This window comes from Trachemys scripta, chromosome 21 (genome assembly GCF_013100865.1).
Source record: "Trachemys scripta elegans isolate TJP31775 chromosome 21, CAS_Tse_1.0, whole genome shotgun sequence".
Lineage (NCBI taxonomy): Eukaryota > Metazoa > Chordata > Testudines > Emydidae > Trachemys > Trachemys scripta.
The window spans coordinates 530872-557673 of NC_048318.1; the positions used below are offsets into that span (position 1 = coordinate 530872).

Genomic DNA, 26802 nt, shown 5'->3' on the forward strand with positions numbered 1-26802 from the left:
GGTAAATCGATCTAAGACACTTCGACTTCAGCTATGCTATTCACGTAGCTGAAGTTGCGTATCTTAGATTGATCCCCCTCCCCTAGTGTAGACCAGCCCTTGGAAAGTCATCCCTAAGGAGGCCATTTGTCCTGTTTTAAACTGGACAGTCCTTTCTTTGAGTGCTTTGTCCCCCCACATGGTATTAAGACAAAACCAGATGTGGTTTTGTCTGGTACCAGACAGGGGATGCTATTTTGAAGACCGCGTTTGATGCATGACCTTGCACATGTGAGGTCACAGTGGTGGGGGTGGGGTGGAGTGGGGCGCTCTTCAAAATGGCATTCTCCGTGCAGCATGACCCCATATTCATTGTGAGTGTGAGGTCACAGCAGCACGTGTTGGGCCATCTGGCAGGGCCAGGCCCACTCCATTCCCGGGAGTATGGAATGTCTGGTTGTGACACTGACAGTCCAGTCAATTTAACCGTTATGACCCATAACAACTTAACAAGTGGCACTGAAATGTAATCAAGACAATCTACTTGTATGTGAATTTCAAAGAGATATACTAGACCAGCAATCATTAACCCATTTACTTGTAGTAATAGAAATCCACGGTAGATGTTAAGTGTATTTGTCTGTTTTTACCTGTATTTTGTTAGAAGTTTAACAATGTGATCTAATTAGCTTGTATATGCTAAATTCTGTTCCTGTCTTATAATGCTTCATTACTATGTTCTATTGACTTGGCGATCAAAAGGGGATATTATAATTTAGATGGGACTTGTGGTGTAGTAATATTATTGTCCTAATCTCTCCTTGAAACTTGTAATTCCACATAGTAAACTACCTGTGAACTGTCTTGATAGTTTGAATGGCTAATTGTCTTAAATGAATGAATGCAACTAGTTTACCTGTGTATGCACAGAAAACGGAAGATTAGCGTCAAAGCAACAATCTGCACTGTCTATTCTTCCTCGGGGAAGGTCCCGCTGTGTCAAGAATTTATTAGTTTGCTAGAAAACTATAAAGGAAAGCCCCAGGCCTGCTCCTGCATCTCTGGTCTGCTTAAACTTTAACAGGGAAGGTCTATACCATAAGACTGAGGTCTGCAGGTTTACTCTGGATTAGCCTGGAATTCTCATGGAAGAACTTGGGCAAATGCTACACCTGGACTGCCTATTGGACCTTTTAAATTGATTCCAGAAATACTTTTACAAATCAGCAGCCTCACCATCTCTGCTATGAAATTGACCTAAGGACTGTTCACATATCTGTATGTATATTGATCTTTTAACCACAGCAACTCTCTTCTTTCTTTTTCCTTTTATTATTAAACCTTTAGTCTTTTAGTTACTAAAGGACTGGCATCTGCATGATTATTGGTTATGATCTGAGACTCATATTGAGCTGGTGATAAGTGTCTGGTCCTTTGGGATTGGTGGACATCACAGATGGTGAATCAGGTTTTCAATAACCTCTCACTATATTAGACTTGGGGACTGTATTTGACTTCTTGGTAACCACAGAAGCTGTTTTGTCACTGGTTTGGCTAATCTAATTATAGAAAAAAACCCCACCAGTTTGGGGGACTGTCTGCCCTATTCTTTGTAGTGTGTCCTGAGTATAGCATTCTACATGTGGCCCATCCAGGCACCCAGTCACACTGGTATTCTGGGAATGCTTGCGTGGCCACCTTAGTCACCCAATCTTCATGTATAAACTTCAAGTGATGGAGAATGTGCCCCACACCAGATTTCTAAAGACACCTAAAGATACAAAGAGATGCTTGGTGGGATTTTCAAAAGCGCTTGGGTACCTTGCTTTCACTGTAGGAGTTAGGCACCTAGGTGCCTATAATAATCCCACTGGGCTCCTCTCTGCATCTTCAGACACTGAAATACCTTTAACAATCTGGTTCTACCATCCCATGTAAGATGTTCCAAATGTGGATTCTGTCATTGTTCAACTTTTCCACCTTACTGCTAGTCTGAATTTATCTAACTCCAGCTTCCAGTCATTGGAGGTCATTATGCCTTTGTCTGCTAGATTAAACTGCCCTCTGCACTCAGAAACTTTCTCCTCATGTAGATACTTAAATACCATAAACAAGTCACCTCATAAGCCTTTGGGATAAACTAAATAATTTTGCTTTTGAATTTGGGATTTTTCCAGGCAGGAGAATCTTAACCTGTCTCATTCTCCATAATGCTGGAGAAACTTTTTTTGGGTTCAGACAGAATTTTCAGCCTGAGGCAGCCCCCGCCTCACCCTTTTCCATGCTGCTTGACATGAGCAAAGAAAAGATGCTCATGGTCAATAATCTGCTTGTACAGCATTCCTGCACCATGACAAGGAGGGGACTGTCTCTGTGTTCTGCCAGGCCCTCAACAGGACAGTGGAGAAGGGCCAGGAAGAGACTGATTCTGCTCCCAGATGATGCATGAGCATGGGACATCATGGAGGCCCCAGAAACATGTCAAAGTGCAAAGGCTCCAGCCCTACCACAGGCATCTTTCCAGGCTCCTCTCTAATCATAGAATATCAGGGCTGGAAGGGACCTCAGGAGGTCATTTAGTCCAATCCCCTGCTCAAAGCAGGACCAATCCCCAAACAGATTTTTGCCTCAGATCCCTAAATGGCCCCCTCAAGGATTGAGCTCACAACCCTGGGTTTAGCAGGCCAATGCTCAAACCACTGAGCTATCCCTCCTGCCCTCATAGCATTTTTGGCAGGTTCCTCTCCCACAGACATCCAGCTAAGCAGGGGTGCCCTGAGAGCTCTGAGGTAGCTATATATCTGCCTGGGTATACCTCCTGCCTATGCTTCTCTATTGCAGAGGCCCCATAGAGAATCTCAGAATTCCATGTATCACCTCAGGCTATCCTTACAACCTCACAGCTTGCACGCAAGTGAAACAGCGCCTTCAGGGGGCTATGTCCTACTTCTCCATCTCATCTCAAAAGGGATTTCCCTCTAATCAGAAACAGGAGACTGAGAAGGGAAAACACACACACACACATATAAAGCTAATACATTCACTTCCCCAAATCCCAGTGCTCCTATGCATAAAAAAAGGGAGACTCATAAATGTTGGGATAATGCTGAATTATTATGAATTACTGTGACTGATATGAATGAATGTGGTAAGCACGAGTTTGGTGTGGCTTGGGATGTCTTAGTTGGCTAAAGGATTCTGGGAGCAGGATTCTTTTAGGATTAGACAGTTGTTGTTGTTGAAATTTACTGAGAGTGCTGAAATTGCACTTGAATGGTTAATTGAGGTTCTATCTGTGCATTTGTTTCAACATGAGACTTTGAAACAAGTCAGCCAATGACCAACTCACAAAATAAAGAAAACGCAAAAACACGTGATTGGTGGGCTTGGTACAGGTAGGCCCAGGTCAAAATAACCCCTTTTGGATGACATTGCACTAGGAGCTCAAGTGAATGATTGATGAGAGGGTAAACGTCAACTGATTTTTGGTCTGTGTCTGTTTTGCAGCCCCTTCTAAAATTTTAATTGGAGAAAAACCAGTAATGAAATGACCACAGGGCATATTTTTGGGACATATGACTCCTCTGAAAAGAAGAGGTATAAATGCTAAGTAGAGTAAATTAGTTAATTAGTTCCCCAATTAATATGTGAAGAGGTCCGTGATGCTGTAAGACAGAGGGTCTCAGGGTAGCCAAGACCCTGCATGAGGGCCTTTTGTAGGACTTTTGAACCAGAGGGCCTCGGGGTAACCAAGATCCTGTTTCAGGGAACAGTTGACAGCCCAAGTACTTGAGAGGGGAGAAGAAGAGAAGAAAAGACGTCTCCATCTAAGACTGGTAGCTATACCTGCTTTGTTTTCCAATCAGGATACTGTGTAAGGCCAACAGAGTTACTGAGGGTTTATGCTTGGGGAATTGAGACTTATTAGGGAGACATTTTATTATATATATATATCTATATATATCTATATATATATCTCTTTTACTGCTTCGGTGACTCTTTCTCAAATAAACTCTTGTGCATTGAACAAACTGAATCAGAATTTTCACTGGTACCGGTAACAATCTGCCCAGCTGTGGGGCATTAAAGATTCATTTCAACAATAAACTTGTCTTGGCTAGTTCTTCAAAGCACTTCCGCCTTCCAATCACCACTTCAGTCTTGCCTGGGTTCCACTTGAGTCAACTGATCATAATCCAAGCAGCATCTTTCATCTCTTGTAGGCATTCTGACATCTTCCTAGTGGGGTGGATGCATCAGCTGAGAATGCAAGATATACTGGAGTGTCATCAACCTACCATCCAGTCCATGGTGTCTGACTTTTTGTCCCAGTGATCTCATATTGGTCTCACTGAAGAGAAGTGGGGATGGCATGATCCCTGTGGGATCCTGCAGGTGAGGGCCTTCAGAGAGCAGGAGCACGCTCTGAGTTCTGCTGAAGAGGAATTGTTAGAGCTAGTGTGGTACTGGATCACCTACTCCTGTTATGCTGTGTAGGTGAGTTAGCAGTACCTGGTGACCCATTGTATCAAAGGCTGCAGAAAGGCCCAGCAGTATGAACATGGAGAGCTTGCCTTGGTGATCTTGGTGATGATTAATACTTTCGTCATTATTTTGCCAAGGAACGGGAGGGTGGAGATGGCACCGTAGTTAGAGATTTCTTCAGGGTCAAGTGTTGGCTTCTTGACAATTGGGTGAACTCAGTAGTGCAGTGGTTAAAAAAAAAAAAAAGAGGTGGATAAACTACCCTAAACAAACTCCATATTCCCTAAATGAGAAGTGGGTACAATTTACCTGAATTTATCCTCAACTACACTACTGCGTGAACTGTGTTTTTCAAGGAGTTTGGTAGTTATGCTTTGCTGAAGGAGACTATTTTCATAGTAATGGGCATAGTTGCTCTTCACTGGCTTTTACCAGCCAGGAGGAGCATGGATCCATTTCACAGATAGGGAATTTAATAATTTTCAGGGGTTCTCACACTTCGGCCAATGTAGGAGGGCCAAACTCAGTCAAGGGGGACAGGGTGATTAATATAATCTTTTGGGGGTGGAAGTTTATTACTCTATAATTTTCATACATATTTGGTTGAACTTAACAGCAAAACAGGGAGACGGATAGCTCAGTGGTTTGAGCATTGGCCTGCTCAACCCAGCGTTGTGAGTTCAATCCTTAAGGTGGGCCACTTAGGGGTCTGGAGTAAAATCAGTACTTGGTCCTGCTAGTGAAGGCAGGGGGCTGGATTCAATGACTTTTCAAGGTCCCTTCCAGTTCTAGGAGACCAGATATCTCCATTTATTATTTAACTGACAGACTTTCATAACAGTTGATGCTTGGGTCCAATGCCTATGCTGTGTAGTCTAGGCTGAATAGTTGGTTGGATATACAGCTCTGTTGCCATGACTGCAGAGGAGTAGAAATCTCTTTTACTGTGATGCTGTAATCCTTTGTTATAGAGCTAATCTTTAATCAGAATGTTGTGTGGTATTACTTGAAATGCTTGTAGAGTCGAAGTATATTATATCAAGGTAGTTACCTTTACTAACCAAACTTATAATGCCATCAGAAAATATCAAGTTTGCTGACAAGTCTTACTTTCCGTAAGACTGTGTTGGTTGGCATTAATTATGCTACCATCTTTTATTTTGTAATCAGGCATGCCCTATCAACCTTTCCATGGTTCTTCCCAGGATTATACCAGGCTAATTAGACTGCAATTTTAAAATATGGGCACAACATTAAGTTTTTCCCATTCCTTTGGAATCTTACCAAAATTCCAAGATTTGCTAAAAATCAGCATCAGTGATTCAGAGCGGGCTAATGAAATCCTTGGATGTATTAACAGGGGAATTTTGAATAGGAGAAGGGAGGATACGTTCCCTCTGTATTTGGTACTGGTGAGATCGCTACTAGAATACGGTGTCCAGTTCTGGTGTCCAGAATTCAAGGAGAACGATAAACTTGAGAGGGTTCAGAGAAGAGCTGCGAGAATGGTTAAAGGACTGGAAAACAGGTCTTATAGTGATAGACTCCAGGAGCTCAATCTATTTAGCTTAATAAAGAGAAGATTAAGGTGTGACTTGATCATAGTCTATAAGTATCTTCGTGGAAAATAGAAATTTGATAATAAAGGGCTCTTGAATCTAGCAGAAAAGGTACAACAAGATCCAAGGGCTGATATTAGACAAATTCAGACTTCAAATAAGGTGCAAAGTTTTAACAGTGAAGGTAATTAACCATTGGAACAATTTAACATGAATTGTAATGGGTTCACCATCAGTGGAAACACTTAAATCAAGATTGGACGTTTTTCTAAAAGATCTGCTCTAGTTCAAGCAGGAATTAATTCAGGATAGCCTTATGTCTGTGTTATGCAGTAGATCAAACAAGATGACCATAATAATGATCCCTTATGGCCTTATAGTCTATGGATATATATTGCAGATGTCACCAGATGGCGCTCTTATACATAGTTGTAACTCTCCTTTTCTTAGTATAGGAGCACTGTTCAGTCTTTCAAGAAATGCTGTATTCTTCTTTATTTTGCGATGTAGTATTCTTTAGGGGAGCTGTTACAAGTAGCTTTAATCTCTACCTAGGGATAATTTTTGGTACAAAGTTGCTTTCTAGGAGCCAGGTACTGGTGTTTAGGAAGAGGTTGCCTGATGTTGTGTAGTCACCTATATTCAAAGACTGGTGTATATAGCATAAATAAACAAGTTACACTAAGGAATTACATGGACTCAATGATTTCTCCTTCAATGGGAAGTCAACCTGCAAGACACTGAAATGTGACACCTCTTGATAGAGGGGTGACACTGATGTGAGACTGGAATATATTTTACAAGGAGAACAATTGTGAGCTGGTGTTCCTCTTGAACCAAAATTGATCTTATAGTGAAGGTGCTTTCAGAAATCAAAGCAGTCCAAGAGACAATAAAAGCTGCCAGAAGGTATTAAAACAAGACCTAAAACAGGAACTAAAAGTTTCTCTGAACGAAAGACCTGGAGGCTTTGCAGAGGGAACTAAAACAGGGGCAGGAGCTTCTCAGAAGGAACTGAAGGCAATTAGCTGGAAAGAAAACTTTATTAAATCAGAAGCTACAATGTATCCAGACTGATTTTAAACCCCGCTACAAATTACCCAGCCCAGACTAGCAAAGCAGATAAAGAGAAGAGCAGCAACTTGAGTAACATGCATAGGAAAGATTTCCAGGAAATAGAAAACACCCAAAAAGCTTTTGCCAACTTGAAACTTGCTAATAGAGGGCTTATCTACATGGCCCTGCAGTGTGGAGCAAAGGGGTGGTGGTGGTGAATTGCAGAATTCACCAAAGCATTGTGCTGTAACCAGAAGTGAAAGTAAGCCAGTCTGGGCCAATCCGGCATACCGGCAAGAGCTGGTACGCTGTGCCAGATCAGACTGGCTTCCCCAGGCTGGCGCTTTAAAGGGCCTGGGGCTCCCTGCACCGGCTGGAGCGCCGGGCCCTTTAAATCGCCTCTTAGCCCCGGGGCTCCCAGCTGCCTCTGCAGTTGGTAGCTCCGGGGGTGATTTAAAGGCCCCGGGGCTCCCAGACGCAGCTGGAGTGGGGCCTTTAAATCTTGATTTAAAGGCCACGCCTCTTCCGGTTGAGGCCACGCCCCCACTCGGGACTCTGGCGTACCAGTAAGTCCTTTAAGTTACTTTCACCCCTGGCTGTAACTGCCCCAAGTAGACCCTGCTAGCAGGAACTAAAGGATACCTAGTTTGCTTTAACATAGTCCTGTTTGAAAGATTACATTGTACTAGGTACCTGTTAGTTCTCCCTAGCAGGATATAAAGGGAGTAGTAACAATGTAACTCTTTAGTGTGTGCTGCAACTCACACCCCTTTAATCTACACCATGCGGCTGTGTAGACAAGTCCAGAGATGAGCTGCAGACAGACTAAAGATGCTGGAAGATCACTTACAGGAGAAACGTCCGGGGTTGCAAATACCTGTAGGAGTTAGCTGTTTGGAGGAGGACTCAGGCAAGCCAGAGAATGTGGGTGAGACTGGACACTTCCCTCCCCCCCCCCCCCCGCCCCCCCCAGAAGCTCAGGTGTTGGGGGTGGGACTGCACACTCCTCCTTCCCCTCTCCGCCCCCCCCGCCCCCCGCATCTGCACCCCACAGAAGCTCAGCTACTCCTGGTTTGAGTAATATAAAAGCTCTATCTTTGTGGGAGAAACTTCCTGGGTGGTTAATTTACCTTAGTTTAACATTATATCCCATGTGGAGATGAACAAAGGAGCGGGGGGCTGCAGGGTAGGGAGCTCCCAGCTGCTAACCCAAGAGGCCCATTTCTGATGGTCCTTCAAAACTTACCCTCTGAAAAGAGACTGAGTTATCCTGATTTGCTGCAGGTTTTGATACAAGGTTTGGAGCCGTCCATCTGAGACCTTGCCTGTTTTACAGTGTAAGATTTAGCTTATCAGTCTATATGGTATATACACACCTCCACAGGGACAAGATTTCTAATTGCTGAGGATGCTAATATAGCAGACAAAGGCATTATGAGCTCCAATGGCTGGAAAGGCAAGGTAAACAATTCTAACAATAAGGTGCACTACCACATGAGGGTAATTAACCGCTGGACCAGCTGAGCAAGGGATGTGATAAAATCTCTGCCACTTGAGGTCTTTAAATCAAGATTTAACATTTTTCTAAAAAAATATGCTCTATCCCTAGCAGTAGTTATGGGATTGACATAGGAATTAGGGGATGAAATTCTCTGGCCTGTATAACTCAGGAGATTGGACTGGTTGGTTGCAATGGTCTTTTCTGGCTTTTTCTGGGAAAAAACAGTTGGGGGTCAAACGAAACATTTAATTCAAGCTCAGTGGTTTGAGCTTTGGCCTTCTAAACCCAGGGTTGTGAGTTCAATCCTTGAGGGGGCCGTTTAGGGTTCTGGGGCAAAAATCTGTCTGGGGAATAGTCCTGCTTTGAGTAGGGCGTTGGACTAGATGACCTCCTGAGGGCCCTTCCAATCCTGATAGTCTATGATTATGGTTCAATTTTGAATGTTTTAATTGATTTTTAAATAAAATTAAAGAACTTTTTGAAACAAAAAATTGCTTTGAACCAAAACTTGAAACATTTCATTTTGAAAACATCAGATAAAAATTTTTGAATTTTTCAATTTTTTTTAGTTTCTTTTTATTTTATTCAAAATAATTTGGTGAAACGGACACACATTCAAAAGGTTTCAGTGTTACCAAATCTGCATTTTTCAGCAAAAAGGTTTTGTACCGAAAATTTTGCCCAGCTCTGCTTGTGGTGTCCTGCAGGGATTGGTTCGGAGACCACTGCTATTCAATATCAAGGGTCTGGATGAAATTATAAAAATAAATTGCTGAAAAAGTTTGCAGATGACACAAAGATTGGTGGAGTGGTAAATAATATTGATAAATGGTGCCTAAATGAGAGCTAAACCATCTTGAAAATCTGGCCCCGATTATGTGTGCCGAACACTTGAAAATCTGTCCCTGTATGTCATAACCAGTGTACCTGCAGTGATTCAGAGAACAATGGCTCAGCTGTCCATGGATTAAATGATGCCGTCTGTTATTTGCATGATATATTGACATACTTGATATGGCTCGGGTAGAAGAAACAGAGAGGTAATGAAGGAGAATATTGACCTGCCATTGGAAGATAAAAGTTTGTGAAGGGAAAAGGACCTGAAACTGAACACTGTGACCATGTAATTACTGGGAAGGAGAATGATTGTCTTTTGATTGGCCTGAAGGTGATATAACTGAATATGGTCCTACAGAATGTGAATCTCAAAATGCTAAAGAGAGACTGGAAGAAGAGCAAGAACCGACTGACAGACACCATTGACACAATGGAAATGCAGAGCTCACACAAGACTAAACTTATTACAAAAATACTGTAGAGAAGGAGTGTAACAGAGGGAGCCGGGTAATGTCATTCTCTTCTGTAGACTTTTCTTTTACATGTTTAGGAGTCTGCTCTCATCAGAGGCAGCTACCTTTTTGTGAGGTGATTTATGCACCATGTTGTAGCGTGGGTGACGCGCTTAAGAATTGGCTTATATAATGTGTTAGGAGTGACTGTTGAGCATTTTGGGATCTTTGAATAAAACATGCTATATAAACATCTTGCTTATCTATTTATTATCATCAGCCCCAATTCTGCAAGTCAGTTGGACTGTTCACATACTTAAATTTCGGAACTCACTTAAGTGCCTTGCTGAATGAGGGCCATAAAATTGTGCCAGAGTTCTGCGCTTATGAGCAGATTGCAGGCAATATATGGTAAAGTAGGAGTAAGCAAAACATACTCAATGAATTATTTAGGGGTGAAACACTGGTGTATAATTGACAATAACTAAGGCTGCGTGTCTGTCACAGAGATCATGGAAGTCATGGATTCCGTGACTTTCCATGACCTCCGGGACTTCTGCAGCGGCTGGTGCTGGTAGACAGGCTGCCCGAGCCGGGCAGCCCCTGGGCCAGCAGCAGCAGTTAAGGTGTGTGTGGGAGGGACTCAGGGCTGTGGCAGGGTGTTGGGGTGCATGGCGGCGCTTACGTGGAGGGGGCTCCCCGGGTCCCACTGGCATGTCCCTGAAGCTCCTAGGCAGAGTGGCCAAAGGGGCGCCATCTGCTGCCTGTGCCGCAGGCACCGCCACCGCAGCTCCCATTGGCTGCAGTTCCTGGCCAATGGGAGCTGCGGAGCTGGAATGTGGCAGGAGCAGCGTGCAGAGACCCTCTGGCCACTCCTCCCCCTAGGAGCTGCAGGGACATGCCAGTCAGAGCCTGATAGGGAGCCTACCAATCAGGCTAACCGTCCCTCCCTCCCAGCACCGTACGCTGTCCCTAGGGTGACCAGACGTCCCGATTTTATCGGGACCGTCCCGATATTTCCTTGTTTGTCCCGCGTCCCGACCGACATGCGGTCGGGACACTGGACAAACAAGGAAATGCCCCGGAGCCTAGAGCCCGGAAGTGCTCGCACCCCCCCCCCCGCCCCGACTCCGCCCCCTCCTCCCCCGATTGGCTCCCTCCCCTAATCCCCGCCTCTTTCCCGGGCTCACCATTCCCCCTCCCTCCGCAAGCGCTGGAGGGAGGCCCGGGAGACTCAGGGGGAGCACGGGGCCGGGGTGAGTAACTTTCCGGCCTGGTCCCTTGCAGGCAGGACTCAGTCGGGTGGTAGGGAGAGGAGGGGGGCGGCCTGTGGGGCCAGGCGGCGGCTGTTCTCCACCCCGGGCAGCGGGACACGGGAGCAGCCGCTGCTGCAGCTCCCACTGCCGTGGGGGGAGGAAGCGGCCATGGCGCTCCGCGGCTGCGGAGCCTCCGAACCCCCCGAGCCGGGGCCTGCTGCGGGGACCCAGCAGCGCGTACGCTGCACCCAGCCCCTGGCCAGTCGTGTCTGGGCTGCTGCCCAGCTGGTGCTATCCCGCGGCGGCCCCGGGGCGGAGGCATCGGCAGCCCAGCCCCATTCGTTCCCCTGCGGGGAACCGCTGCCTGCCTCCTCCCCAGCACCAGCGGGGGTTCTGGGTTACCCCCCACAGCACCCACTGCACCCCCAGCCCACCCTTCCAGAGCACCCATGATCCCCCAGCCCAAGTTTTAGTTAGGAGTATATAGTAAAAGTCACGGACAGGTCACGGGCCATGAATTGTTGTTTACTCCCTGTAGGAGGGCTTGGCTGAGGCTCGTCCCTCCACAGGGCTGTGGGGTATCCCACCTCCTCGCAATAGTTCGCTATGGGCCCAGGCCCTGGTTCAGGGCGGGGCAGCAAACAAACAGTCAGGAGCTCAGGCCCTCTGGCAGGGGCTGAGCCAATAGTTCAATATGAGCCCAGGCCCTTCTGGTTCTGAGCGTCTGGTGCAAGGGGGAGACTGCCACCTGTGAGTGGGGTGGCGGGGGGACACAGGCCCACCCACTCCACTGCGTCCCAGCCCGGGGCCCTAGCAGCAGCAGAAGCCCTGCTGCTGTGTCAGTGGGGATCCTGACCGCAACACATTGACATTGGTTTTGGCAGTGCTGCGGCCAGACCAGGGTCGGCTGTCCCCGGGCTACTTCCGGACTCCCCCTCGTAAGGTACCTGGGTTAGGGCGGTGTCCTCGGAGGTTTCCAGCACCATTGGTTCCTCCGGGTAACTGGTGAAGGGTAGGCTTGGCTGCTCCTCTGGGTAGCTGGCCGGGGGTAGGCTTGGCTGGCCCGGCCAGTCCTCGGGTCGGCCGCAGCCTGCCAGCATCTCCCAACCCGGAGGTAGGCCACAGGCATCTGGCCTCTCCGGCGGCTGTCTTTCAAGTGAGCTCTGCAGTTGGGCTTTTATACTTCCTGTCCTGCACCGTGACCTCTGGGGGGTGGGTGCAGGATCCACTGACTCCGCCCACGTTGGTGCTAGGGGAGGCTCGTCCTTCCGCGGGGCTGTGGGGTATCCCACCGCCTCGCTACATTCCCCGTGACCTGTCCATGACTTTCACTAAAAATACCCGTGACTAAAACGTAGCCTTAGCAATAACCAAATGAAATTAAGAAACTGAAAAGTTAGGCTGAATATGAGGAAAAAATGTCCTGAAGCTAATGGGACTGAATAGGCTGTAAGCATAAAATTTGAGTCTAACAGTGACCTTCCCAGTACAAATTTAAAAAACTACTTGTAGAGTAATATCCTAATTGCCCAGCTGAGCAGCAAGTAAGAAGGCCACTTAGCACACATGCTCAGGAACTTCATGCTAGTTTTCCCATTGCCATCATAGACTAGCAGGTCCTGTTACATTCCAGCTTCATGTTACTATCACATGTTATTAGGGGTCAGGTAAGGAGGGTTTTTCACTACATAGCACTGCCGTGAAAACTTCACATTATTTTATACCCGACAGGAGACAGATGTGAAATCATGTGACGTTTTCATGGCAGCACATGCAGTGAAAAACCTTGCTCATCAGATCTCTATAGCATGGTTTGCCGGGATGCAAAGGAGACAAACCCTGCCACTGTTAGCAACTGTGCTGGTCCCTAGCCTGGATAAAAGAGGAGGGTTCTGCAGCTGGGTTTGCAACTCACTCAGGGAAAACCTTATTGCAACAGAAACAGTTCAGTTAAACCAAAACCTGAGGACAGTTGGTGCAGATGGAACTCAAAAAACCCAAAGATGACAGACCTCAGTGGAAGCTGAGATCTCGAGGCATTGAATCCTGACAACCAAATCTGTAACAGGTGTGGGCAAGTGCAATGTACATACTTTGTATAGTACAGGAAAGCTGGCACAGGTTACACAAGAAACGAACAAATACCCCCTGAACATACTCAGCGTCAGTGAGCCAAGATGGACAGGGAGTGGCAAGACAGTGTCTGATGTCGTGACAATCTTATACTCAGGAGGAGGAAAGCACAAAAGAGGTGTAGAAATCATGCTGGATAACGACATAGAGAAGATCTTGCTGGCTTGGGAGCCAGTAAACGCTAGAATAATAATAGCCAGACTGCAACAGGACATGTACATGTTCAATAATCCAAGTATATGCACCAATAAATGAAGCAGGAGACAGTGAAAAGGATACATTTTAGGAGCAAGTGCAGCAAATATTAGATGATGTGCCCAACCATGACATCAAGCTGATGATAGGTGACGTTAATGCACAAATGGGCAACAATTCTATTGCCTGGGAAGAAGTCACGGGCACAGCAGCAGAAGGCAACTGATAATGGTGAACGGCTCCTGAATCTCTGTAGTACAAACACACTAACGCATAGTGACCAAGTACAGCAGCCACCAGGACCTTTTTCTGTCCATTTTTTCTCACTCATTTCTGTTCTTTCTTTCTAATCCTATTCACCTGCGTGGGGTGACAGTGAGGTGCGGTTGCTGGTTCTGTGGTGCTCTTGCAGCTGGGACGCATGCCACAGGGCAGAGAATTTTGAATCAATGAGCTGATGCCTGAGTCAGCAGTGCTTTTGTGAAGCTGGCTGTAGCAAGGGCCAGTGACAGAGAAGGTGGTTTTTCAAGTCTGTATTTTTAGAAGTGAGGGGGGAGGCAGGTTGGCTCTAATGTCAAACAATTTTCCCTACTCTCATTGCTCCTCTCCTATGCTTAGTGCCTCTAGAAGCAGCCTAGCGCTCCCCACATTGGGAAAGATTGCCTGAGTCTATGTGCTGAACGCTGTACCAAGCTGCTCCTATCTGGGGTATTCAGTGCATCATAGCCTTACAATTAGTTCATTTTTAAAAACTTGTAGGTCACCTTTAAAAGGGGATTTTTCCCAATGAGGCAAACTTCAAAGGAAGATGCGACTAATTCCAGCAGCAAAGTCATCATTAGACACTTTCTGGTTTTCCCCGATCTTATTCCAGATGATCTCTCTGCCTCAATAAGAGCATTTACTATCACCATGAAGCCTTACATTTTGAACTAACAACTTTGAGAGGATTGTGTTGTTCCAATTTCAGCCGTATGAATCAAGTAAGACAAGTTGATGCGGTAGGAGGGAACAAACCTTAAATTAAACAACAAGATAGAGCTGCAAAATTCAAAATCTGGTTCAGAGTGTTCAGATGTAGGGTTTTGGAACAACAATAAGCCACCCACACACGAATAATAATACAAAATTACCTCCTTGATATTTAGCGAGGGGAGCCTGGTCTGAGAATATTTAAAAAGATGTGAAAATGAACTGAATCAAAGGGATCACACCCCTCTTTGACCCTACATATTTAGATCTTTGTTTCTGTGAACATGGAGGATTTTTTTAAATCTATTTGTTATTTGTAAATGTTTGTTTAGTTATTTGTGCAAACCAATTAAAACCTTTTTGGTCAACCCCTCTGCTCTCTCCATTTCTTAAGAAACCAACCTGGGAGCCTTAAATCAATGCCCATTTTAGGTCTCTAGCGTAAACTTTAGCTTAAATGGCACCAAGCCACTTCTCCAGCTGGGCTGAGGGAAGGATGCATTTCTGTGGCAGCATCACAAGCCGCAGAACTCTAGCAGCAGCCTGGCATGATTTCAGTTAAAGTTTGGGCAGGGGGTTGTTAAGGCTCCCCGTTCAGCTTTTTACAACTTGAGAGATTTTGCGGGAAAGAAAGGAAGAGAGGTAAGAAGGGGGAGGGATGGATGAGGAGGCAGGAACAGGAATAGGGAAGTCTACAGGCTATGGTTGCCTTTGTAGATGAAGCCTGTAAAACATTTTAAATGTTACTTTATTCTGCACCTACAGAGTCTACTGGTAGAAATAGTCAAAACAGTAAGAGGTGTTTATAAACTTTCTCTTAGGAATCCCCCAAAACTGCGGTGAAAAAAAAGGAAGAAAGGATCGAGCCATCCTCTGATAGCAATGAGCTACTCCTGCATATGCATTAGTTGACTATTGGAGTATTTGACAGCGGTCAAAGATTCTCAACCTAAGGCTAGATTTGCAAAGGGACTTAAGTGTTGTGATGCAACCACAACATATAACTTTTAGGAGCCTAGAAAGTCACACCTAACTTTTAGCCCAGCGATTATGGCATTTGCCAGGATGTGGGAGACTCTGGTCTGCTCTACACTACACAGTTAGGTTGATGTAAGGCCAATTTTGGTCGGACGTACTCCTGGAGATTTAATCACGTGACAATCTTTCATTAAAAATTCATCTTTAATTCCTGGAGATTCCAGGCCAATCCTGGAGAGTTGGCAACCCTACCAAGGCAGCTTATGTCGACCTCATTATGTCAGTGTCCACACTACAGCCTTGACCCACCAATGTAAGTGCCCTACTACACTGACATAATAACTCCACCTCCACAAGAGGTATGGGGCTTATGTCGATGTAGTTAGGGCAATGCAGCGTCCATGCTGGAGCCATGAAATTGACAAGCAAGCCAGGCAGCTAGAGCCCGGCTGCCCCCGGGCACCCACCCTGCTACCTGCTCGAAATCTGGCTGCCCCCTGAGTTCCAGCTCCCCTCTCTCAGTCCAGCTGCTGCCTGGAGGCTCCCCACTCTGAGCCGGGCTGTGCATGTGGGCTCCCTGCTCCAAGCCGGGCTGCTGCCCGCTGCTCTGTCTTCCCACTTCCCGCTCCGAGTCTGGCTGCCACGCTCCACTCAGGGAGCTGAGAAGCCCGGATGGCTGTCGCCTGGGAGGCAGCTAGGTTCCCAATGGGGAGCTGCACAGAGCTGAACGCCCCCACACTACCCCTCTTCAGTTGGTGGAAGAGCCGCTGGTGTGGACATGCACCACCGACAGAAGGAGAGTAGTGTTGACATCAGCCACCACAGTAATTATTACTGCAGTAAGTTGACCTAACATTTCCATTTTTCTGCTACATGGGGAGAAAAGATTTGAATAGAGGTATCCCATACCAGAGGCAGGTTTGCTAACCACTGAGCTGTGGGACACTCTGAGATGGGCTTCCTTAATATCTCCTGTTGAAGCTGGAGTACAAGTAATGAAAGAACAATTGGAGCAGGGGGCTGCACCCAGGGTTACCCAGCACCTAGGGCAGTGCCCTAACCATGGACTACAGAGTCACTCTTGCTCTTGTTTTCTCTCACTCTCTCTCAGGCCCAGTGATTCTTTGGGTATTTATCCACAGTAGAACAATCGTTGGGCCAGAGAGAGAAAGAGAATGCAAGAAAGAGAGTGAATTACTCTGTAGTCCAGTGGTTCAAGACCCCACCTTGTAAATGCCTGGGGACTTAGGCATTTAACTCTGAAGTTTAGGTGTGGATGGTCACATATGGATCCCACCCAGAGTGTGCTCTAGGATGGTATATTATTACAACGAGTGAGGGGGGATATGACAGAGGTCTATCAAAGTATGACTGGTGTGGAGAAAGTGAATAAGGAAGTATAATTTAGTCGTTCACATAACACAAGGAGTTATGTGACACAAGCAAGAGTCACCAAAGGAAATTAATAGGTGGCAGATTTAAAACAAACATAAAGAATTTCTTCACGCAATGCACAGTCAACCTGTGCAACTCATTGCCAGAGGATGTTGTGAAGACCAAAAGTATAACTGGGTTCAAAAAAGAGTTACATAAGTTCATGGAGGACAGGTCCATCAATGGCTATTAGCCAAGATAGTCAGGCCGCAATCCAATGCTCTGGGTGTCCCTAAGCCTCTGACTGCTAGAAACCGTAACTAGAGAACAGGGGGTGGATCACTGAATATATTGCCCTGTTCTGTTCACTCCCTCTGAAGCATCTGGCACCAGCCACTGTTGGAAGACAGGATACTGGGCTAGATGGACCACTGGTCTGAACCAGTATGGCCGTTCTTTTGTTTTCATGATGACTGATGATTAATAGGGACAGTATTAACATAAATTCCTCCTTCATATGTGTGCTCTGAGTTAGTGCCAAGAAGGTAGGCTAGAAATTAGAAGCAGGTTTCTAACTATCAGAGGAGTGCGGTTCTGGAACAGTGTCCCAATAGGAGCCATTGGGATGAGAAAAATAAGAGGCTTTAAAATGGAGCTGAATAAGTCTATGAACAGGGTTATAAAAAGAGGTTGCCTATGATAGTGAAGCAGATGACCCAGGAGGTCCCTTTCAGGCCCATGTCTTATGTAACTCCTGTTTAACCAGGTAACAAATTGGTTTAAATTTCTAAGCTCTGCTCCTTTTAAAACAAATGGACAAATGAAGTATATTTTCCTAGGCATTGAGAGCTTTAGTCAAATGCAGATGGATTTATGAGGCACCGAGCCAAATAATAATTCTTCCTTTTCTTTTTCTTTCTTTTAAATGAAAACACCAAAGAAACTGCATACAAATTAACTATAAATGCTGTGGAGGCTGAAAAATTAAGTTAAGAGTTCTTCTGTATTCAATAGAGTTAAAATTGAAAGCTCAATTTTAGCTCTACACATTTAATTCTTTAAAGTATATTCTGTCTTTAGCTCATTATACACAATTTGTCAGTAAACACAATTTATAATATAATACAAAATGGTTTTTGTTATAAACCATTACATATAGTAAATTATATTTCCATACATTGAGATTTGACTGCATTTTTAAGTCTCAATGAGGTTTAAAAAACAATCCAAGTTTGAAGAAAATCAGTTCAGTAGTTTTAATGTCATTCATGTTTTAAATTGGTAAATTGAAATTGTTCCATTTTAAAAATCAATTCAAGTCTTCTATGGTTTAGAATACAGAGCCATCCCTAATGTCTGGCATTGCCTCAATCTCTAGGAGCATTTCAGTCTTTGAAACTGTCATATTTAAATAATGACTTCCTACTTTGGAGTACTTCGTTTCCCATTCCCAAAATTGCATTAACACTAGTATTTGGTATGAAATATAGTACATTATTTCCAGAGAACACTCTGTCTCCAGGAGATTTTTATATCTGCATCCACATTTCTTTTGAAACATTTTCCTAAATTGGCACTTTGTACCATCTGTCCAGTGAGCTGAGGTACTGAAATGAATTATGATGACCACGGTATCCTGATGATGGCTACCAGATTCACTTCTAAACTAAGGGGGGGGAAAGGAAATATTTGAGCACCAAAAACTATTAGATTAGAAAATACATAATTTAGAAACCCACAGCTTCAGGGATAATTAGGACAAGCTGCATGGAATGCCCTAGAGTCCCTTTCTAATAGTGCTAATTGCCTAAATCTGTATTAATTGGTGTGCAACATGGTGCCAAGTGCGTTTTAATTTTTTTGCACCAGAAGCCAACTGCAGGGAATGGATAACTCAAAAATCCTAGCTTCAAGAAAATATCCAGTGTACAGCAGAGCCCGCACAGAATGATAAATTCAAGTCAGAATAGTCCTATTAGACGATCCAGTCCATAGCTCTACCAATGCAGGATTTCTCCCTGTAGAACATTTTCTAGTCCAGTGTAGTTTCAGAAGTCCCAAATCATGGGACTTTCACGTAGACCCACTCATGCTTGCACTCATCAAGCTAGTGTGCTAAAAACAGTAGCGTCACTGGGGAAGCATGGGCAGTGGCAGCATGACCTACCCACCCTGAGTACAAACCCATGAGTATATACTCAGCATGGCTAGCCAATGCCACTGCACTGACTACACTACTATTTTTAGCACATTAGTCACACCTCTAGCTTCAAGTGTAAACATACATAGAATCATAGAAGATTATATTTGGAAGAGACCACAGGAGATCATCTAGTCCAACCCCTTGCTCAAAGCAGGACCAACACCAACTAAATCATCCCAGCCAGAGCTTTGTCAAGCTGGGCTTTAAAAACTCTAAGGATGGAGATTCCACCACCTCCCTAAATAACCCATTCCAGTGCTTCACCATTCTCCTAGTGAAATCGTTTTTCGTAATATCCAACCTAGACCTCCCCCACTGCAACTTGAGACCATTGCTTCTTGTCATCTGCCACCTCTGAGAACAGCCAAGCTCCATCCTCTTTGGAATCCCCATTCAGGTAGTTGAAGGCTGCTATCAAATCTCCCCCTCACTCTTCTCTTCTGCAGACTAAATAAGACCAATTCCCTAAGCCTCTCCTTGTAAGTCATGTGCTCCAGCCCCCTAATCATTTTTGTTGCACTTCGCTGGACTCTCTCCAATTTGTCCACATCCTTTCTGTAGTGGGGGGCCCAAAACTGGATGCAGTTCTCCAGATGTGGGCTCACCAGTGCTGAATGAAATATTCACTTCCCTTGATCTGCTGGCAATGCTCCTACTAATGCAGCCCAATATGCCGTTAGCCTTCTTGGCAACAAGGGCACACTGTTGACTCATATCCAGCTTCTCATCCACTGTAATCCCCAGATCCTTTTCTGCAGAACTGCCGCTTAGCCAGTCGGTCCCCAGCCTGTAGCAGTGCATGGGATTCTTCCATCCTAAGTGCAGGACTCTGCACTTGTCCTTGTTGAACATCATCAGATTTCTTTTGGCCCAATCCCCCAATTTGTCTAGGTCACTCTGGACCCTATCCCTATCCTCCAGCATATCTAACTCTCCCCCCAGCTTAGTGTCATCCGTGAATTTGCTGAGGTGCAATCCATCCCATCATCCAGATCATTAATGAAGATGTTGAACAAAAATGGCCCCAGGACCGACCATTGAGGTAGTCCGATGCCAACTAGACATCGAGCCATTGATCACTACCCGTTGAGCCTGAGGATCTAGCCAGCTTTCTAGCCACCTTATAGTGCATTCATCCAATCCATACTTCTTTAACTTGCTGGCAAGAATAGTGTGGGAGACCATATCAAAAGGTTTGCTAAAGTCAAGGTATATCACATCCACCACTTTCCCCATATCCACAGAGCCAGTTATTTCATCATAGAAGGCAATCAGGTTGGTCAGACATGACTTGCCCTTGGTGAATCCACTTGACTGTTCCTCATCACCTTCCTCTTCTCCAAGTACTTCAAAATGGAATATTTGAAGACCTGCTCCATGATTTTTCCAGGGACTGAGGTGAGTTCCCCAGATTCTCCTTCTTCCTTTTTTTAAAGATTTGTTTTTGACAAATCCCTGATGACTGTTACTTATCACCTTATTATCCTCTAGATGTTTGCAAACTGATTGCTTAATTATTTGCTCCATTATCTTTCTGGGTACAGAAGTTAAGCTGACTGGGTTGTCCTTATTTTCCTTTTTATAGATTGGCACTATTTGCCCTTTTCCAGAGTTCTGGAATCTCTCCCGTCTTCCATGACTTTTCATAGATAATCGCTAATGGCTCAGATATTTCCTCAGTCAGCTCCCTGAGTATTCTAGGATGCATTTCATCAGGCCCTGGTGACTTGAAGACATCTACATTTTCTAAATAATTTTTTACTTGTTATTTCCCTATTTTAGCCTCTGATCCTACCTCATTTGCACTGGCATTCACTATGTTAGACATCCAATCACTACCAACCCTCTTGGTGAAAACCGAAACAAAGAAGTCATTAAGCACCTCTGCTATTTCCACATTTTCTGTTATTGTTCCTCCTACCCCCCTCTCACCCCCATTGTCACCCTCATGGATGCAGGTTGAGCTTGGTGAAGAACTTTGCCATACTAACCCATTCTAGAAGCCCACTGATCAGTAGGAGAGGATATTGATTCTTGATGGTAATAGTGTTCCAAAGCCTGATAATCAACACAGATATGTCCTCCTTTTCAATGAACAAGATAGGGGCTCTTGCACGGGATTTGGAGGGTTGGACAAAGTTTTTAGCCAGATTCTCATCCAGGTAATCTCAAAGGCTTTTGAGCTTGGGTTCCGATAAAGGGTAAATATGCCCAAATGGGATCTTTTGCTCTGGCTGGAGGTCTACGGGGCAGTCACAGAGTCGATTTGAGGATGGGACATCGGTGTTCTCTTTATCGACCATATCCACAAGGTCATTATACTTGACTGGAATGAAGGAACCAGTATTTCTGAAGTTGATGTACTACCACGCAGGAAGAGGGTTTTGCCAACGGTCAGTTCCATCTCCCCACCTCCTAGATCTTCCTAGACATTACAGCCAGCAAAACCTGGAGTTGAACCATACCTCCTGCTCTGCCCAGGAAATGCTTGAGTTGTGGAGGGAGAGCCAGGGGAGGCCCCAAAGTGCTGCAAAATACTCAGATCAAACTGCATAATCTTCTGGTGGTTCTGGATTTTGATCTGGAGAACTGCTATGGGATTTTCTCCTGGGGACACAAAGTCCTGGGACATCCATGTGACATAAAGCAATTATGCAGGCCCTTGTGCTGCCTACCCACCAGCAATTACTGGAGGTATGCAAGTTCAGAATGCAGCCCAACACTTCAGCATCTCTCTATCCCTTTTGAACAGTTTAATTAACAAAGAAATGTATGACTTTGTTCAAGGTCCCACTCTTTTCTGCTGCCTCTAATGTTACCGTGCATATGGTATTTTATGATCCATGATGTGCAGCCCTTTGTAATGCCTGCATGGCAGAGGCAACAGAAATAAAACGTTCTTAATCTAGTGAAAACAGTGTACAAGAAAAAATAGCTGTTCTCTGCCAGATTTCCAGAGGTATTTAGGCACCCAAATATGCAGATGGGCACCTAGTGGGATTTTCATAGGCACCAAAGTGTTTGAAAATCCCAGTAGGCACCTATCTGCATCTTTATGTGCCTAAATCCCTTTGAAAATCTGCCACTAAGAGCTCTGAAAAGTTACCATGGTGATGAGCAGATAGAAGATAATACATATATAGGGATGGTGTATGTGTGGGACAGATCCTTATTTCGGTTCCCAATACTTTCATCCCACCATTGGGTTTCCAATGTTCCCATCACCACTGTATATAGGTGCTTAGTTTTCTGATATCTCGATATCTGATGCAGCCAGATTCCCTCCTTGCTCTAGCTAGCAGGTGCACAGAGCATTCTTAACAAAAAGGGTGCAAACAATATCTAGACGTCTTAGGAATTGTGTAAATTACCCTAAGAGATGCTACCCTGTGATCTCATCATTAATAAGGCATGGGGCAGATTGTGATGTATGCAGATGGTCAAATAAGTCATTGTAATGCTTGGCAAATGCATTGCAAATTTGGCATTCTAGAATCAACCAACTATTCAGGAATAATTTTTTCCTGATATTTGCCCAGTCTAGTTCCGCCTGCTACAACAGGTGCACCACTGTCATCATCCGAGCTGGGCAGGCAGGCAGGGGTATGCTAAAAGCGATACTGTATTATGATACATAGAGCTGTTTGTAAACATTCTCATCCATGTCAGCTATGTTTTTATTCCCATATACTTCTGATTTACTTTGATAGTTATGGGTAACTATGTCTTCTGGGATTTGGGACTGTATTCCCACTATGTTTTACACTGATATAATCAGCTGCCACTCCTTCTGTGCTCTGCATAATGGAGAACTTTCACATCTTAGCTGATTGCCATGGTTACAGGCAACCTGCTTGGGACATCAGGAACCATAAATGAAGGTACTTTTACAGCATTTAGGTAAACAAACCTCCACTCTGAAACCATACCCCAGGTTGCTGACACAGCAAATGCACAAAGGTTTGATAGGAAAATAAGGTACGGTTTATTATTTTGAGTTTCAGAGCAACTTAGCTTTTTGCTCTGAGTGGTAGGGACAGGCTGCACGACCCATTACCCCCTCCTCTGGGTCCTTCACTGGCTGCGTATCTGTCTCCTAATATGTAAGAAAATGGCCTTTCTTGTTTTCAAAACACTCAACCACAAAGATATGCTGGAGCTGGAAACTTGGCAGGCATGTAGGAACTGATCTAAAGCCTACTATCATCACTGGGAGTCTTTCTGTGGGTCCTCTCCATGGTGGAGAATACTTCTTTCCAGGGTATAAAGGCAGGGGGAAGTGTGGCTTCACTGGAGAGCCACAGCCTTTGTGGAGCTACAAGACCTCCACACTAATGACCTTGTCCTCCACTTAATCAGCCATGGTTCAGGTGGCCCCCAAGGGATCCACAAGATTTAGTGAATATTATGCAGCCAGTTTGCTAAAAGGGTAGCTACATGGAGTTTTCTTCCCTCTTAGCTCCTTCTTCTATATCTTCCCCTGTAGGGATAATCGGGTCCTGTCTTAAGCACAGTTGTGTAGTTTTCTCTATTTGTTAATTGTATATCTTAATATAGTTTTCCTTATGTTATAAAATGTACAACCTAAAATCCACAGGATGTACAACAGCACTGGGGAATTGTCTACACAGTGCAGCAATGCACACTAGAGGGTTATGATTTCCAAAGCGAATCAAGATGTTGAGCACTAACTGGAACTTTTAGTTTGCACCAGCGGGGTCAACACGGGCCAGTTACTGCATAACACTTTGGTGCACTTGAGAAATCACACCCCTCTAGTGTGCACTGCCACACTGCCTGGGCATTTCCTGATTTCGTGATTTTTGCTGTGTAGCCATAATGGTGCATTGGTGCTGTCTTTTGCACTTAATTTTCCTTGTTAGTAAATATTCATCTTTGTCATGCAAGACCTTTTAAAGGAGCACATGACAGGTCAAACTGACCCAAAATTTAGGTTTTGTGGAAGCAAGTTTTGCAAAACGTAAGCCCAATAGAAACGTTTCAAGGTTTGTTTTTAAAGAAATCAATGTGCCTGTGTAGCATTTCCATCCCAAATACGGAAAGGTTGTGCAAATGAATGCTCCAGGCTGAGAGAAAGGCAAAATATAAACAAATGGCGTAAGTGGTGAAACATTAATTAGATTTCTTAAAAATTCCTTCATTTACATCCTTAAGGTTTAAATTCATACATAACATCATTCTTCCTCTTTGTTAAAGACAATAAAGTTTTTAATCAGTATCTTCTGACTGACCCTCCTGAAGATTTTTGTACGACATTTTATCAAAGCATTAGCATATATTAACTATTCTCTCATGAAGAGGCAGTGTAAGATGAGTACCCTTAAAACCTGTCCCTGCTTAAAATCTCTTACACGCTTGTTGACTTCTCTCACCATAAGATGCTGGAAGAGCCAGGAACGCATTATATTGGTAGCGTGCTTCGGTAGGACCCCCCGTTTGTTCTTTGACTTTTTATCTTCACTGTCAAGGAGGGAGGTCAGATCCAGGTTAACCTACAGGGCAGGAAAGGAGAAAGAAAAGCTTAAATAACAGCGCAGGTAAAATTGTGTTGCCATGGTGACAAAACACACAATGGCTGCTTGATTTCATGGTGGCTTTGCTGGGCTACAGAGCTGTCTGCCATTCACAGAGGTAAAAGCAAAATGGCTTAAGATGAATTTTATTAAAGTCTTTCTTCTGTAACCTGGCGTAAAATATCCCATTTCTCAATGAAGATGTAGGATTGGCAAATGGAAAAAAAGAGATTTTAGTGTTTGTTTACTGGAGGTGATGAGGTAAATAGTAACTACTTCATCACTCTTGCTTGCACCTGTTGTTGTCATTAAGTTCACATCAAAGTGATTGAGCTGTGTCAGAGTCCTTGTCTGCACCTGGGGATAATCTCAATTCAGCAACGGGGGGGGGGGCAGTGTTAGGTGCAGCTATACCACTGTTAATCCCTGTTTGCCCCAGTTTTCAATCTTGATTAGCTCAATCAATGCAAACTCCAGCTTGCCTTTGTCTACCCTGAATGGTCAGCAGCGATACAGCTCCACTGGCTGCTGAACTGGGGTTGTTGGAAGTCTAATTAGAATATGGAGGTGTTGGTAACAGAATGTGCTGTCTGTATATATGTAAATAGTTAGGAACAGGTAAGGTGCCAGTACATGGCAATTTAAGAATATGTAGCCGAGTTCTAGGGTATTGGGTACTGCAAATGGATTCCTCTGGCAGCTCATTACAGGCGGCTCCGGTCTTGCCGGACTGCAACGACAATGAATCTGGCAGGCAACCTTGATCAAACTTTCCTACTGAAAAAATAATACAATTTGGCACAATTGACCCTAAGTGCCAACGCAAAGTGTCATTCAAATATGTTCCCTACAGGCCCAAATGCTGTCTGCATTGCCCACATCAGACCCAGAATACAGTTAGCCTGAGGCAGTTGTAGCAGTAACTACCTTTACCCATGAAAGCTTATGCTCCCAATACTTCTGTTAGTCTTAAAGGTGCCACAGGACCCTCTGTTGCTTTTTACCGTTTCTCTGAACAACCATTTGCTGCTTGAGATGAAAACCCTTAATCTATTAATGAATTTTAAACATGTGAGTCTCAATCAAATTATTCCCAGAACAGCAGAGAAACATGTTTTTAAACAGAAAGCCGGGTGTGTATAAATATGTAACCCCCCAAGGAGATTCCTGGGGTTCTGTGTGATGGTAGTTCAGCAAGAGGCACGTTGTCCCTGGTAGGGAAGGAAGGGGGCCAAGGACAGACTTGGAGTCTGCTTGGCAACCCAGAGGGAGAGAGGAGAGCCACTATGTAGAACAAAAAGGGCCCTGTTGGTTTGAGGAAAGATTGCAGGAGCCTGCTCAGAGCAAATGATTGACAAGGGAAAGCCAAGGAAGAAGAGCTAGCCTGACCAATAGGGAGTGAAATGCCCTTCCCAGGGAGCCCTGAAGGGGGGAGAAGCCATTTTGGGGAGTAGTCTACAGCCGGGCAGGATGGCCTGTCAGGGGTGGGGACGACTGGTGAGTCCCAGGCCTGCATGCAGGGTTCCCCCTGAGAACTGGCCTCTGGGGACCTGAAAGCAAGATCCCTCAGCTTGAGCCTTTCCCGCTCCAAGGCAACACCCAGCTTATAGAGTTTTATTGGGAAAAGTTCCCCCAGCCCAGCTGAGTTAGCTCCCCAGCCCCCTAGGTGAGATCAGTCACCACATGGCCAGCTCTGCTCCCGGGCTCGTCCAGGGCTGCTGCCTGCTGGGAGTGTGTCTGAGCACTGGGGCAGGAGACTACAGTTTGGAGTTCAGTAGAGTTATTGTAACCTGCACCGTGAGCCCTGCACCCCTTAGTGGGGAGGGGAAATCCTGGCACCAGAAGCAGCCTGACTTCTGCATGGAGAGGACGCCTGCCAGCAGCGCTCATCAGCCCCTCTGATGAGATGGTCCAGAGCCATCTCTGAACCTGCAGATCCGTCGTGGAGTTGTGAGTGCACCATTCTTCAGTTAGCTAGTCAGGGAAATTGTCTGGGAGACCCCTACTCCCGAACTGTGTCCTCAAGCCCAAGGGGAAAGGTTTGGGGATTGTATCACCTGCTGCCTATTCAATCTGCAGAGGGACGTACCACCCCACCACGTGAGAGTCCTTTGGGCTGTACTGAACCCAGTCAGCCACATTGCTAGCTGCTGCACCAATGATCTCGTGTTCACAGTCATCAAGGGCCCCTATGAAGTACGCGTACAAATGGGACACTACCTGTACGTTTGTTATATCAGGTCACATGACTGGGGAAATTCACAGGTATTATCAGCATGGACACCGGT

At 45.0% G+C, this 26802-nt stretch overlaps 1 protein-coding gene across 6 annotated transcripts in view; it reads right to left on the reverse strand.

Annotated features, from left to right (window-relative positions):
• PKNOX2 (PBX/knotted 1 homeobox 2) overlaps positions 1–26802 on the reverse strand; it is a 645653-nt gene that overhangs the window by 26104 nt on the left and 592747 nt on the right. For all 6 annotated transcript variants that reach the window (XM_034754698.1, XM_034754693.1, XM_034754697.1 and 3 more), the window contains one exon: positions 24374–24493. In XM_034754698.1, the coding sequence (XP_034610589.1) occupies positions 24374–24493 (120 nt within the window). The remainder of the gene's footprint in view (positions 1–24373; positions 24494–26802) is intronic.